This window comes from Eschrichtius robustus, chromosome 9, assembly GCF_028021215.1.
Source record: "Eschrichtius robustus isolate mEscRob2 chromosome 9, mEscRob2.pri, whole genome shotgun sequence".
NCBI classification, from domain to species: domain Eukaryota; kingdom Metazoa; phylum Chordata; class Mammalia; order Artiodactyla; family Eschrichtiidae; genus Eschrichtius; species Eschrichtius robustus.
This window is the reverse complement of record NC_090832.1, coordinates 54,552,126-54,568,623: the sequence shown is the minus strand read 5'-3', so window position 1 is coordinate 54,568,623 and position 16,498 is coordinate 54,552,126. Positions and strand designations below refer to the sequence as shown.

Sequence of the window (16,498 nt, the reverse complement as noted above, 5' to 3'; positions counted from 1 at the left end):
CCCCTGTAGATACTGTTTCATCCGATTATAGGTTGGGTTTTAAGGTTATTAAAAGAAAAAAAAACACAAACTAAAACAAGTCTCTGAAAAATTGTTTGCACTCCTTGGTTATTTACCCAATGGAGTCGAAAACATGTCCACACAAGAACCTGTACACAGATGTTTACAGCAGCTTTATTAATGACTGCCAAAAGTTGGAAGCAACCAAGATGTCCTTCAGTAGGTGAATGTGTAAATAAACTGGGGGACAACCAAGCAATGGAATATTACTCAGTGCTAAAAGGAAATAAGCCATCAAGCCACGGAACAACCTTAAACTCATATTACTAATTGAAGGAGCCAATCTGAAAAGGCTACATAATCTATGAGTCCACTACATGAAATTCTGGAAAAGGCAAAGCTATGGAGATAGTGAAAAGATCAGCGGTTGCCAGGGGCTTGGCAGGGGGAAGGGATGAAAAGGGCAGAGCACAGAGGCTTTTAAGGGCACTGAAAATACTCTGCATGGTATCATAGTGATGGATACACGTCATCATACATTTCTCCAAACTTAGAATGTACGGCACCAAGAGTGACTCCTAAGGTAAGTCACGGACTTCGGGCAACTATGATGTGTGCCCATGCAGGTTCATCCGTTGCCACAGGGGATGTACCCTGTAGCAGGGATGCTGATGACGGCGAAGGCAGTGCATGTGTGGGCCAGAGAGTGCACAGGAAATCTCTGTACCAGCCCTTCAGGTTTGCCGTGGACCTAAAACTGCTCTAAAAAAAATAAAAGTCTTGAAACAGTTTTATGCCTTTCCCAAAGAGCCTGGGAAAGGTTCTTTGATTTCTTCTCCCTGTCTCTCAGAGCCATGCAACCGGGACGCCTATACTGGATTATCACAACAAACGCAAGTCTGGAGTGAGCCTTAGACAACCCTCCAAGGTTTCATGAGTACAGAATCAGTCGGCTCGCCCACTAAGTGGTTTGAGCCACAGGGAATAAGTGCATCGTGCTCCAAACTGCCCTGGCTGCCGCTTTTCTTCCAAGTGCGACTCAAGGTACAAATGGCTTGGCTCAAGACGTGTCTTCACCGTGTACCTCCATGGGAAACAGTCAGCTGGTGTTCACCTGCCAGACGTACCACGTGTCCACAGCAGCTGGCATTGCAGGTATTTTTGGCCCCAGGGCTTTATTTATAATTTAGTGTCTCTGCTGTTTACTGCAGGAGTGGACAGCCAATCTTCAGAGACCAGCGCCAGACAGCCTTTGAGCGGACATGCACGTATGTGGGCGTGGATATGTACACACTGCCATTCCTGCTTTCAAGGAATCTAGTTTAATTATCCGATGGCCATTTTTACATTTGGATAAGAAGGCCTGAGTCTGGAAGCCCCGTTCTCTGGTTTTAGATATCAAATTACATGAAGGAGAGAAAAGAAAAAGCAGGAGGCAAAATGAATAAGAAAAGACGAAGGAGAAGAACAAAGCACTGCAGCGACGAATTACAGCTTGCTCAGGAGCTGCCTCTCCATACAGAACTAACAACGCACTTCTCTTTCCAAACTTCACGGCCACAGTCACGGATAGTATTTCACTGCTTGGTACAGAACTCATCATTTTACGCTGGGACAATGAGCCCTTTCATCCCTGGGTAATGATGAACTTGTTCCTGAAATAAGTGGCCACATGGGGTCACTGAAGGTGGTTTACAGGCCTTTGGGGACTCTGGCTTTTATGAAGAGCAGGTAAGTCAGCCCTCCTCTGTTCTCCTCATTGCCCTTTATCCGTTATCACTGTTTAAAGGCTGTGAGGTTTTCCAAAGTAAACTTTCTGGAACCAGTGTAAGTTGAGGGAATAAAGTGTGGATCCCACGGCAGTGGTTGAGAATGGCTATCTGGAGGAAAGCTATTTCTCTTGGTTCCTGTGCACTGGCTGCCACTGTCCCCCAAGCCCCAGGGGAGGAGGGGGTGAGGCTCGAGACACCCTGATGTGAGGTTCTTGACCTGTCAGTTCCAGACTCCTGGCCCTGGGCATGGTTTCCACATCTCTGTGAGATCCTCTGAAAGGCACATGGGCAAGAAAAGCTTGCTAGGTGTTCCAGATGTACCATCAGTCCTACATACAGAGCATCATTCTTTTGGTTTTAATAACCCTGATGGCAACCTGTCACGACGATAAGATTCCTTAAAGACTGCCTACTCTGTGACTCTGAGGCACGAAAAAAAAAGTGGATCAGGCATCACTGTCATCTGCCAAACCCCAGGAGGAGAACAAGCCACTTCTGCACCTGCTGGGCTCTCCCCTACGTCTGCTTTATTTGCTGAGGACCAAAGTATTGCAACAAAAGCGGGCAGGACAAAAAGGACGATGAAGGAGCTCAAAAAAACAAATAAGGAAAGTGCAGACATCTTTTCAGCCAGATTGCTTTCAGGAAAGGGTCTACCCAGTCAACTGCAAACTGCCAACTGAGCCAGGCTCCTGGGACAAATCAGGATATGTGTTACGGCTTCGGCTATAACAGAAACACTGCAGCCAAGTGGAGAAAGGGGAAAAAACCAAAACAAGCAAAATGAGTGTGACCAACTTAAAAAAAAAAAAGTTATACAGAGAGCTATGTTTACTTTGGGGAAAATTAACTGATACCATAAAATTGCAATTTACAAGTGTTTCCTTTTCTACTAGAACCAAGTAACAAATTCCACCCCCCCATATGATGTAAGACTAAACTTTCACAATTATATTTTAATCCAGTTTAACAAGAGCAGAATTTATTCTCAGTTTTAAAACAATTTATTAATGTCAGATGTGACTACAGATTTTTCTTTAACACTTTTAGTTATTTGCACTGTGTGTGTTTTGTAGACCAAAGGCTGACTCTAAGGTTATACTTGTTCATACTAATTTTTCAAATCAACCTAGAACAACAGATGGTCCTGTCCCTGGAAGACAGACTCAGGATATAAGGTTAATGAAAGTGCAGTTTTAGGTGTTCATGTTTCCCTTTGTTCTGAGCGTCTGTTTTACTGTTTTATTCCCACAAAGTAATTTTGCCTGTAATACAGCATATGTGATTTTCAATAACACAGCATTATATTTCTATTTCTCAAAAGAAACCCAAAAGTGAGTCTGACTTTTAAATCGGACAACGTTGGTGGAAAGACTCTCACCTGGAGATAAAAAGGAAGTAAACTGATAGAAGATTTCGGTGTCCTTCTTCTGACCGCTGTACCCCACGACGCTGCCGACCTCAAGTGGGAAGGTCTTGAGGAGAGCACCGGTGGCTAGGTCGTGAAGCTGCAGAATGTTCTTTACGTTATGGAGGTAGCATAACACCAAAAAGTTGGACCTGACGCAAGCTACCCACTCTGAAAAGATAACGACAGATAAAGCATAATGTAGTTTTGAAAATTAGCCCAAAACATACTCATTTCACCGAACAATAGTTCTTGAGTTCTACACTGTGCTCTGCGGCAGTGAGACTTGCAAGTGATTTTATAATTGGTGTTAATCATGCATCATGTTTTCAGCGTATCCCTTTAATAAATCACTGCCACCGTCATCTCCAGAGGTAACAAGATATTCTCCACCTGGGGCCAGGAGCTTTTGATGATCTAGATAACGTGTGTAATACAAATAACCCTGCTTACCTATTTTGTGTCCAATATCATGCTATAGGAGGTATAAGAAGGAAAACAACAAAGCCCGAATCATGATCCACATCTGTCAGGATTGTTTACTCAACAAAACCGTATTAAATGTAAATGTACATGTTTGTGCCAGATATCCTGCAGGGTGCTGGACGGACCAGCAAGAAGATGAGGTCATTTCTGTCCTTGAGACACAATCGCATAAAAATACAAGTAGTAACTTGTAAACAAGGGTGAGTGAGTGGTTGGTTGGGACCCAAAATAAGAGAGAGCCCTTGAGCAAATGCTGAATTATGTCTGGGGGGCAAGGGTGTGAAGGCGGGGGGCCTGGTGGTGTCGGGAACAGGACAGCTCTCTGGGGGACGAGAAGGTGGGAAAACATGACTCAAGGAATGAAGGCCAGAGCTGGGGATGAGGAGAGAGAAAAGGAACATGAATGAACCAACAGCAGGAAGGAAGGGAGGGAGGGAGACTGGGAGAAAGAACGCGGCAGAGATCCATTTTCAAGAAGAAGAAAACCGCTGTTCCATTCGGGGGTTGGGGTGGCAGTAGTGGTGGTTTGATGGGGGACTGGGTGAGCGAGGTAGGGGGGAGTTTAGGCCTTTCTGACTCAGCCATTACTGAGGAGCTACTGTTGGAGAGAAGGGTGACACACATAAAGATGACATCAGATGTATGCATCCGACGACTGACCAGAGAACATCAGAGGTGCACAGCGGGTGGAGGGGAGACCCGAACACACACCTGTAAGAAGCCGGGCACAACACCACATCAAGCTGGGGATAAAGTCTGGAGAAGGGGGCAAAGAAACAAAAGGCATCTCCCAGGAAGACTCACCAGGACGTGGCAAGTGTGGGGAGAAGAAAATGAGGCAGAGACACGAGGCCCCTCGGTGTCCAGGGCTGCAGCTTCAGTGATGGTACCGTCCGAGATGGAGCTGGGAGAGTGGAGGTGAGTGAGCAGAGGAGGAAAGGAGAAAGCAGGGGGGCAGGCACCAAGCACAATCCGCAGTGCTGTGGACGAGATGGGCCAGCGCTAAGGACAGGCCATCCAGAGGGAGAGATGCTTTAGTAAATGGAAGCAAGGACAGGGCTGCAGGGAACAGCTCTAGCGCGCGGAAAAGAAAAGCCTTTCTTGGGTTTCATGGTGGGACGCAGGGCAAGGGGCTCTTCACACTGCTTATTTTTAAACCCAAGAAACTAGAGGTTCACGCATATAACGTTATCAGTGATCAACAAGACTCCGGCCAGAGGCAGCTCTGAGGATCACCAGGGGCCTCAGGCCCGTCGGGTGGTTTAGATCGCTACCGCGAACTTCTCCTCAAGTCAGGATATAAGGAAGAATGCTTACACCTGAAAGTAATTTGCTCACCCAATACGACTTTTTAAGTGCTTCAATCAAGCAATATATTTCATGTGGCTTTAATGTTTTAAGGAAAGTTAAGGGGAAAAAACTGAAGTAAATTATTTCTGTCCAAAAATAATCAATCTGTGTTAACTACGAGTACATCAGAATTCTAAAACAAAGTGAATAAGAAAAGGACAAGGTGATTTGTAGACTGTCGTTAATAAAAGCTCTGACTTTACAGCTGTACTTTATGACTCACCTCTAGTTTCTATTCTCAATAGGGCATTCTGTGCTAATGACACACTGCAAATTCAACTGTGCTTCTCTTTGAATTGATGAGTTCTGTGAATATGGAAGGTTTCCCCTTTCCAGTCTAAAGAACTTATAACCTTTTAGAGGAAAGGTTATAAAAATATAACCTTGATTTGCATTTCATTAGATCTGCAAGTGAGATAGGATGTCACCTTAAGGTACAGTTAAAACTGCTTTAGGGGGGCTTTAAAAGGCAGAAAATTCACATGCCTTGGGAAATATTTGCATCTCTGATGGTACCCTACATGAGAATCACTGTTCCAACCTGACTCGAACCTGAAAAACACCCAGGGCACTCACTCTTCAGGACGACGTGTGCCACCAAGTCTCCCTTGGACCCACCAGGCATGAGGGCCCCTCCTGTGGCACTTAGGAAGCACTCACTAAATGCTGGCTCTTACCACCCTTAGGGGGGGACATTCTGTCTCAGTTTGGACAGAAGTCATCAGGTTACCAAAGTCGCATGAAGGTGTTAAAGGAAAAGGCAGAAAACCTGTTCTAGGACTCGTGGGTCCCTCATCCAAATATACAAGAGTCAGAGAGTGAATGGAAGGTTTTGAGGAGACAGGTGAAGCGATTTCCTTGGAAAGAGCCCCTGTCATGCTGTAAGTCCCCCTCCCCGCTGGGGAAAACCCCAGCCAGAGAGAGACAGAGCACCCGTGCCTAATCCAAAGCTGAGAAGCACGTGTGGACTGTGGAAGAGCCTGGGACGGGCTGCTGCCCTGGGGCTGCAAATGGGGGTTGTGTAGGAAAGAGCATGGATGGGGCTGCCTTGGGTCCTGTCTGACAGAACTGCCTGAGGTGTTGGAGACCTCTTTACAGAAGCGGGCGGAGGGATGAGCCAGAAGCCCAGGGGTGAAGGGGATCCCAGACAAACACCCAGAGCAGTGCTTCCTCCAGGGCCAAGGGAACTGCCCAAGCAAGGGCCCGGCGGGGAGCACCCTCAGGAAGCACTCAGAGACTCAGCTATAATCATCTGCCCACCTTCCGCTCTACCCGCTAAGCAAGGCCAGGCTGAAATATCTGCAGGCACAGAGCACACTGCCTTGAGCCAGTGGGGAAGGGGTCCTTACTTTTCCAGGATGTGCACCTGGATCTGACTCCAATACTTGTGCTTTAATTCACTGAAAAACCCATGTCAGGACTCCTTTATGTGACACTGGGCCACTCTGCAGCTCTCAAAAGGAATTATTTTCCTAATTATATACACCTTACACCTTCCCATTTGGGGATGGCCCTAGATTTTATCCCCATTCAACCCATCAGCAGAAGTTCACCTCCACAAGCAAACTCTTCACTGGCTTGAACGTACTCGACTCTCCTTTTGTGTCAAAAAGTGTAACAAAATTAGAGAGTCTCATTTTAAATCAAATCCAGCTTTCAGGCAAGAAGTAACTTATAAAGCAGTATATCATTTTTGGAAAATCACCAAGAAAATCAGTAATGGGAACTTAAAGGCACTCTGAAACATGACAGATAAAGAAGTGAGGCTCTCAAGAGGTTACTGTAGCGCATTGCACACAGCAGCAAGTGCAATGTATTTCAATTAACTCTGACAAGAGTCTCTTCTCTTTTCCGGTAAGAGGACTGTAAATCCACCCTAAGATCTACAATAGGTGTAATATAAACAGCCGAAGGTTATTCAGAAGCTAAAAGCTAAGGATTCTGAATCCAAATGATTTAAAAAAACTAAACATTAGTGCTTATTATCAGACAATAACTACACAAAGACAGCCGATATTTAAAAAAAAAAAAAAAAGCACTACCTTTGAAGGTCTGGATTCACACCTTCACAATTTTTTGAAGACCCCACACAGTATTGTACTAACTACAAAGATGTCACACAGTAAACACCTGGTTGCGCTATTGAGACATTTCACAATTAGAGGTTGAAGGTTCTTCACCTTGTAACCGGTCACCAGAGAATGAGAGATGCACCAACTTCTTGACATTCTTACCAGAAACAAAAGCACAACTTCCAAGCAGCATGTACTCTTACCTAAGACGTCTTTCTCATGCTCAGGAACAAGCACCTTCCACTTGGACTCCTCGGGATCTGTGAAGTCAATGTTGATCAGGCGGTAGTTGGGAGAATGGCGATTTGTCTTGAACGTGAACACCGTGCCCTCGTTGGTTACATAGTCATATTCCCCTTCGAAGTTGTCGATCAGTTTCACCCACTTCAGGATTCCTGGTGAGAGACCAAGCACCTCTGTCACCTCTCCAGGGTTTGAAATGGTGTGGTTTGTATGTAGTAGGGGGAATGGATCTTTTCTGTCTATGGAACACAAAGCAGACACAATATTTGGAAGACCTCAGGCATGAGAAAGAGCGAGGACGAATGTGGGTGAATTTTAAGGTTTCCAAATAACGCAAAGGAAGTTTTTCCAGAAAAACCTGGCAATGAAGGAGAGCGGAGAATTCTCTCAGCCCATTACCCCGCATAATCCGGCACATCCCCTTCTACCTGAGAGGGTCTCAAATCCGAGCATGTCTTTCTACCTCTACTGCCATCACTCCACCCCAGGTCTTTATTTCCCTCTGGTTATGAGCAGTGGCTCACAACGGGGGATGATCTCACCCCCACCAGCGGACTTCTGGAAATGTCTGCAGACCTTTTGGTTGTTACAACTTGGAAAGTGAGAGGAGGGCTGCTACGGGCATCTAGTGGGAAGAGGCCAGAGATGCTGCTTCAAGGCACAGGATACCCCTTGGACAAAGAGTCAGCTAGCCGCCGATGTCAGTACGTGGCTGGGACACCCTGGTCTGCAGCATCAGCTTCCCACCTGCTCTGCCCACTGCCACTCTTGTTCTTCTCGGTACCAGCCACCACCACGTCTTAATATCCTAAATTGGTCCCTGTTGGTACCCTTCCTAGAAATGTCCCCACTGCTCTTTTTTTTTTTTTAATTTATTGATTTAGGCTGTGTTGGGTCTTCGTTTCTGTGCGAGGGCTTTCTCTAGTTGTGGCGAGCGGGGGCCGCTCTTCATCGCGGTGCGCGGGCCTCTCGCTATCGCGGCCTCTCTTGTTGCGGAGCACAGGCTCCAGACGCGCAGGCTCAGTCGTTGTGGCTCACGGGCCTAGTTGCTCCGCGGCATGTGGGATCTTCCCGGACCAGGGCTCGAACCCGTGTCTCCTGCATTGGCAGGCAGACTCTCAACCACTGTGCCACCAGGGAAGCCCTCCCCACTGCTCTTTGAATAAAGTCCAAATTCCTTCTTTCGGTCTCCATGGTCCTGCATGTTACAGTCCTTGCCCACTTGGCTAACCTCAGATGTTCCAACTTTTGCCTCACTCCCTGCCCTCTGGCAACCCTGGCCTTTGTTAGGTTCCTTAAGACATGCTTCACTTCAGGGCCTTGTCACAAGCTGTTTCCCTTGCCTACCCCACTCTCAAATGGCTAGGTACCTCTCACCTGCACCCAGATCATTTCTTCACAGCACTTCTCTCAACATACATACAACTGAGCCTTGAACAACATGGGTTTCAATTGCGTGGGTTCCCTTATAGGGGGTTATTTTCAATAGTAAATACTGCAGTACTACATGATCTGCAGTTGGTTGAATCCATGGATGCAGAGGGACCATGTATCCAGGGGGCCAACTGTAACCTCCAAGTGGTTCAAGGGTCAACTGTACCTAATTTGCTTGTTTATAATTTGTCTTTTTTATTCACTATTTAATACTCAGCACCCAGACAGAGGGGCACCTTCAAAGGTGCAAAATAAAATTGGTGTTGAATGCAAGGACGAACACTTTCCAGTCCTTCTGTTCTAAGAACTAGTCGGGAGAAGGTCACCACTACAAAGAAATCTTAAATGTGTCCACCATCATCATCATTTAAACGGCTCACTAAATGTCACTTTTACTATTAAAAAAAAAAAGTCCACTGGGAAGACATCTGGTTCATAACGTATCAGACATAAATGTTTAGAGGACATCTCAAAAATTTTATAAATGAAAAAGCTCTATGACTTCTAAACCGCTCAAAGGCAATGCCAGATCTCAGCTATTCTCCAATTAATCTCCTACCTTCGATTTCACAATGAAATTGCTACATTAATTTGGATAGTTCATTTATATTACTGGCGATTTTACATTCATTGTCTCATTCATCTCTATAACATAATATCTTTATATCATTTGTTGTTGAATTAAATTAATCAGGGAAAATATAATCCCATGGTAGAGAGTTTTTCAGTTAGATATAACTGAATTAAAACCCCAGCTCCAACGACAATTTAGCTGTGTGACCTTGAACAATCTCTTTATCCCTTGCTGAGCCTCATTTTCTCAACTGTAGATGAGAAACAGTAAGTAAATGTGAAAATTATTACAAAGTGACTAATACCTACCCTACAACAAAAACCTCAACAAATATTATTTTAAAATAAACGGGGGCTTCCCTGGTGGTGCAGTGGTTGAGAATCTGCCTGCCAATGCAGGGGACATGGGTTCAAGCCCTGGTCTGGGAAGATCCCACATGCCGCGGAGCAACTAAGCCCGTGTGCCACAACTACTGAGCCTGCGCGTCTGGAGCCTGTGCTCCGCGACAAGAGAGGCTGCGATAGTGAGAGGCCCGCGCATCGCGATGAAGAGTGGCCCCTGCTCGCCGCAACTAGAGAAAGCCCTCGCACAGAAACGAAGACCCAACACAGCCAAAAATAAATAAATAAATAAATTTAAAATAAACGGCTGGAATTAAAACTAATAATAAGATAGGCAGTTAAAAAAAAATCTACAGCTTTTCCACATGTTAGCAATACCAGTTGGAAAACATGGTGGGGACGGGGGACCTCATTTACATTAGAAGTAAAATTAACGAATCCTTAAGAATGTGCTTAACAAGAAATGTGGACCCTATGAGAAAAGCTCTAAAATTTTTCTAAGGAATCTTAAAAAACAACAACCACAACAAACAAAACCTGGATAACTGGAAACACATACCATATCCCTAGATAGGAAGACTCAGTATTTCAAAGGTGCAAATAATTCCAAAAGAAATCTACAAATTTAACACAATTCCAATTCCAAAATCCAAATGAGCTTTTTAGGGAATCTGACAACATCATTCTGAAGTTCATCTGGAAGAATAAGCACTTAAGGACAGTTGATATATTTTTGATGACAGAACAAGAAGGAACTTCTTGTGCTATGATGCTCTGAACAAGCCCCCTCCCTCCTGAAGGAAATTATCACCCTTTTATGATAATCATTTTCTTATTTTTCTTTGTTCGTTTTCTGCCTTAACATGCAGCCACAAACACTATAGTCTAATTTTGCCTCATTTTTGAACTTCTAATAGAATGAAACCATACCACATGTATTCTTTTGTGTCTGATTTCTTTCTATTCTTGATATCTGACCTTACATTATGTTTGTGAGATTATTCATCCTCTGGTTATTGTTACTGACTTCTGGTTAAATCTTACTGTACACAAAGAACATACTCTGTATGATTTCAATCTTTTTAAATCTGTTGAGAAAAGCTTTGTGGCCTAATTTTTGTTTTTCTTAAATGATTTTAAAATGTTCCTGTATGTGACCAAAAAGAATGTGTATTTTGCAGACTTTCCCTGTGATATGCTAAGAATGTCTACTAAGTAATTTGTTAATCTTTTGTTCAAATCTATATATTTACTGATTTAGAGGGCCATTTTTTCTATCAGTCAAAGAAAAGGTCTGTTAAAATGTTTCTCTATGATTGTAGATTTGTCCATTATTATTTGTATTTCTGTTAACTTTTACTCTCTGTATTTTGAAATCATGCTCTTAGATATATACACAGTTAGAATTATTATATCTAAATAAAACTGAATTGAACCTTTTATGATTATAGAGTTTTATCTCTAGTAATGCATTTTGCTTTGAAGTCTACTTGGATATTAAGACAGCTACATCATTTTCATTTTTACGTCTTTGGCCAGTTGTCTTCTGCAGAGTGGATGGCCCCAATTTGCTCGTCTCTGTGTCTCTTAACCACTCATATGCTTTCCACCTCTTGGTGGGCTGCATTCTATGTAACTTCTTTTAATATTCACTTTCACTAATTCTCTCTTCAGCTATGTCCAATCTCTTCTTTAACCTAATAACTTAATTTTTAATGTTAATCTTTTTTTATTTTTAGAAGTTCTACTTCATCCTCTTCCAAATAGGTTTGGTCATTATTTACAATATCTTGTTTCTTGCTTATGCTTCCAAGCTTCTCACTTATATTTTTTAAAAAGCAGCATCACTATTTTTAAAAGTGTATTTACACACTTATTTTATGTTAGAAATCTGATAATTCCACTCTGGTGTGAATCTGCTGGCTCTGCTTCTCATGCTGGTGAATTTCTTCATCTGATCTGTGATTTCTGATTGTGAACTGACTTCCCTTGAAACACTATCTGCGAGAATTCTTGAAGCCCTGGGTTGAAGTGACACTATTTCAGACAAGATTTGTATTTGGCTTCTGTTTGCCTCTTGGGAGGCAACCAACCTGGGAGCACTTTAAATTAAATTCTTGGCATGAGGATTTTTGGACCTCATTGAGACAATCAATTCAACTTGCACCCACATGAAGGTCAGCCCTTCTCATGTTTTAGAATTCACATCCTGCCTCCAAGGTAGAGACAAACCTCCAAGGCAGGTTTCCTTACTATACCCTGCCTCTCCTCTACTCCCTGGCTCCAACACTGGTGGGTTTATTTCTCAATAATCCTTGCACCACCACCAAAGGGAATCTCAGCCTCAATGCCCAGCAGAAAGATTCTGGGACAATCCAGCTTACATGCCAGGACTCCTGCTTTCATTTTGTCTTTGGTCTTTATGATTTCTCTTCCTTTGTGCCAATTAGCAATATACTTAGTAAGATGCTTTATTAACTTTTTACAACATTTCAGTTGTTTCAATTGGGAGATTATTCAGAGTGTATCATCTGCTATACTCCTACAAACAGAAATCCTTACAATTAATTTCCATAAACAATTAAGTTCTGCATCTGAGCCAAACATTTTTTTTTTCCAGTGACAAACTGCTAACCTCAAAAGCAGGTGACCCATTCAAAGAAAACTGCATCTTAGTTTACATAAAACAATACTTTAAAAGGAAAAGAAACCCAAAGACTATTCCTTATAAGAATAAGTTAAAAAATTAGTTGGCAATGCAAAATTTGCAGATAGTCAGAAAGCTACATTTGTTTATGATAAGAATGATGAAACACAATTGTCTGGACTGTGACATTTGTAGACACAGAGTCTTGGTTCAGGGAAATGTCAGATTCTTTAAATGTTCCCCTGACAATAAAACATCTTCTGATGTGAAACCTTTATTTCTCAAAGTAACCATCTTATGGTTTCTGCCGAAAAGGTCTTTCAGCCATTGCAATGGTATTTATTATGACCCTACCTCCCCCTGCCTGCAAAAAAGTCACTGAAACCTCCACCAAAGGCAAAACACAGCAGAAATTTCCTTCGGTACCTCTGTATAGTCAGGTGAGCCTGAAGATGTGGTGCACTTGTTTTAAATAACCCAGCTCCAAAGAGCACCAAAACAATAAAAAAGTTTGTGGTCATTACCTGCCACCAATTTCTGAAGCATTAACTTTAGTCATAAATACACACAAGTCATATATTCATGCAGACTTAGGAATGTGGCTGGATTTTTACAAATCCATTAAAATCTGAAAAGCTGTTCAAAGTACAGGCTCACAGGGCAGCATGTTTAAAATGAGGACTCATGAAATCCTTTGGCTCTCCGGAAACCCTTGCTCCTCAGGCTTTGGCCACAAGATAATTTAAGAGAAAAGGTATTCCAGTCGAACAATGGGGCTCATTCAGTTTTGCTATTCACACGTTAAAACACTGTTGATTTAATGGGAAATAGGAAAGGTACTTTAAAAAAAAAGAGATGTGGGGGCTTCCCTGGTGGCGCAGTGGTTGAGAATCTGCCTGCCAGTGCAGGGGACACGGGTTCGAGCCCTGGTCTTGGAGGATCCCACATGCCGCGGAGCAACTAGGCCCGTGAGCCACAATTACTGAGCCTGCGCGTCTGGAGCCTGTGCTCCGCAACAAGAGAGGCCGCGACAGTGAGAGGCCCACGCACAGCAATGAAGAGTGGCCCCCGCTCGCCGCAACTGCAGAAAGCCCTCGCACAGAAACGAAGACCCAACACAGCCATACATAAATAAATAAAAATTAAAAAAAAAAAAAGAGAGATGTGGCTAGACTCTCCAACCATCTCACTTTTTGCCCACTTTTTCTGAGGTCTTTTTGTCTGTAAGTGGTATTCTTCCCTCTGAAGCCAACAGAATTCGATTCCCAAACTTCTCCATATTCAAGTTAAAATTACTTTTTATAAACCTGCTTCTTGGTGGGGGAATGATTCGTTTACTGAGTGAAGGCGAGCTTAAAATAAGTCATCTGAAGCTTTCCCTAGAGCAAAGTCGTTACTTGTATTGCTTTCTTTGAAAATCAATGGTATTAACTACATTGCTTAGAAAACGTTTTGTAAGCTCTCTTGTGATAGGAGCTAAAAAAGTACGCTTACGTTTGACAAAACAGAGGGTCTGGCCTCTAACAACAGTAACTAATGCAGAGCACGCACAGCTCGTGCTCTAGGGCTGAGGAGAGCAGAAGTCTGCTGTCCTCTCTGGCCTGATGCCTTCGTTCTGTCACAACTGCCACATGGCGATGGTTAGAGCACGGGCATGGAATTCAACTGACCTAGGTCTGAATCTTTCAATGGCATCAGGAAAGCTAATTGGCCTCACCAGCCTCAGTTTCCTTGGAATAACATGTGCTCCTCAGAGGTTGTTTAAGAAGACAGTGAAATATCTACACACATAGCTCAGAACCTGGCACACAGGAAATGCTAAATAAACAATACTTACTACCATCCCAAATAACCCCAGCATTCTTCAAATGACAAAAATAAACGGAATGTGGCTTCTGAACAGCACTGTTTGCTAACGGCGAACTAATAAAATCTAGTTTCCATCTCTCAGGGCACATAGCCATTTTCCTAGAAAAAGCCTTTATAATCACTAACTTAAAAATTAATAAAATTATTAATTTTATCACTAGTACTTCATATTTTACTTCAAAATTCATGTTTTGCTTCTTATTTTTATACTGTCTTTCGACGTTCCAATTCTTTTGGGTTGTTGGCATTCCCACTCTGAAACACAGGCTTATTTTCTAATAATTCCCTGCCTTTCACAGAAGCCCTCCTCCTGTTGGTCTGACTTTTAACACCCCGATGACTTTGCTAAACTTTAGACAACTCATCTGTTTCAAGCTTCTTGAATGTTTATCTCCTCCTTTCCTCTCCATCTCCAAAAGATGTCCAGCCCCACCAGGCATGAACATGGGAGTCATAATTGTCCCAGCTACCTAGAAACAAGAGGTCATCTGCCTTGCACTGCCAGAGATGGCTGAGTGAACAATTTAAGTGTCTGATAAACACTGAGCTTCCTTTTGTAGTTCTATGTTAGCATGTAGGGTAGATTGATTTCTCATGCAGGAGAAAGCCAGTTTTCTTTAAAGACATGAAAGCATCAAAATGAACACATGGTGAGTACTGAAAATGATCAAACATTCAGCAAAAAAGGAAAAACCTGAGAGACAGGTTAGTGAAAGTCTGGGTGAAGTATAGGATAAACTGCTATTTCCTTACAAAAATCAGTATGTCAGCATCACCCATCTTTTCCCCCTAAACCCTTCATAAGTGCTGTGACATGAGCAAAGACCATTTCAGGTCCGTTTTAAGGATAGCTACACTGAAAAAGAAGGGTGTTAAGTTACCAGCAACAAGGATTTTAGACATTTATAGTTCTTTGCACCTAACAATTACTTCCTACGGATTCTATTTAAAAACCTCTGATATAGTTGTACATTAATTCAGAATAGGGCCAAATGGTCAGTGTCTCTTGCTGCTGACTATCCTATAAAATAGAGAATAAAGTTATCTGACCTTCCACAGAAAAATGAAAGAACCCAAAAGAAAAGAGAACGAACAAAAGAGACAACAGAGGGATTTTCCCGGTGGTCCAGTGGTTAAGAATCCGCCTACCAATGCAGGGGATGCAGGTTCAATCCCTGGTCAGGGAACTAAGATCCCACGTGCTGCAGGGGCAACTGAGCCTGTGCGCCACAACTAGAGAGAAGCCCGTGTGCTGCAACAAAAGATCCCGCATGCCGCAACGAAAAACCCATGTGCCTCAACTAAGACCTGACGCAGCCAAATAAATAAATAACACAAATAAATAAATAAATATTTAAAAAAAAAAAAAAAGAAGACGGACAACAGAGAGAAGTGAGTCTAGAGTTTCCGAACTCCAGAGAGGTCCTAACTCTGAGCCTGGGCATGTATGCTTGATGACAGCACGACTGATAAGACCTGATGCTGTGCACTGGCCGTGTCATGGCCTCCGTCCAGCCGGCGGGGAGCACACACCCGGCGGGGATGGGCTGTCTTCACTGCCATCACCCAACACAGCGCCTGGCACAAAGGGGGCACCAATTAATGTCTGCTTCATGACTAAATATAACATTCACACAATCCTACATTTCAGACTGAACCTTACATACACTTCTTGATAATGTAAAGACAATAGAAGGAACCAGATTTAAAAGAGGTTAGTAGTGTCTTCCACTTTTCCAATAAGAATAGTTAGAAATTAATACACTAAGTTAAATATGTGTAAGTGTTGAAAACCATCTTTTATATTTTTAGGGTATAAATTAACTTTTCTTTCTTTTCATTTTTTTTTAAATGAAACTTTATTAGGTGCATTGATTTGGAATTCAGAAACTTTTAAATTGTGGCTCTTCCTCAAGGTATTTATTTATTTATTTATTTAATATATATATATTTTTGGGCTGCGCTGTGTAGCATGTGGGATCTCAGTTCCCTGACCCACGCTCCCTGCATTAGAAGTGTGGAATGTTAACCACTGGACCTCCAGGAAGTCCCTAAATTAAGTTTTCATTAAAAATTTTAGAATCCCTCATACTGGAGTGAAAACAGACAACTCTGAGGCCTGATATTTAACTGTAATGTAAAAAATATGTGAAAAGTTATTCTAAATTTAGTCTACATGAAGCAACTTTATGTATTCAAAATATTTATAACAAATTTAGGAAACAAAGTGTGTATGTGTGTGTATGTATATATATATATATCTCAAAAGAAATAGTAGTCTTGATTTAGAAAGGTACAGAAA

At 42.7% G+C, this 16,498-nt stretch overlaps 1 protein-coding gene across 1 annotated transcript in view; it reads right to left on the bottom strand.

The window, feature by feature from the left end:
• PREP (prolyl endopeptidase) overlaps positions 1-16,498 on the bottom strand; it is a 137,521-nt gene that overhangs the window by 62,655 nt on the left and 58,368 nt on the right. Inside the window, exons 8-9 of the mRNA XM_068551380.1 lie at positions 7,292-7,483; positions 3,154-3,351 (exon numbers count right to left, since the gene is read on the bottom strand). Coding sequence (XP_068407481.1) covers positions 3,154-3,351; positions 7,292-7,483 — 390 coding nt within the window. The remainder of the gene's footprint in view (positions 1-3,153; positions 3,352-7,291; positions 7,484-16,498) is intronic.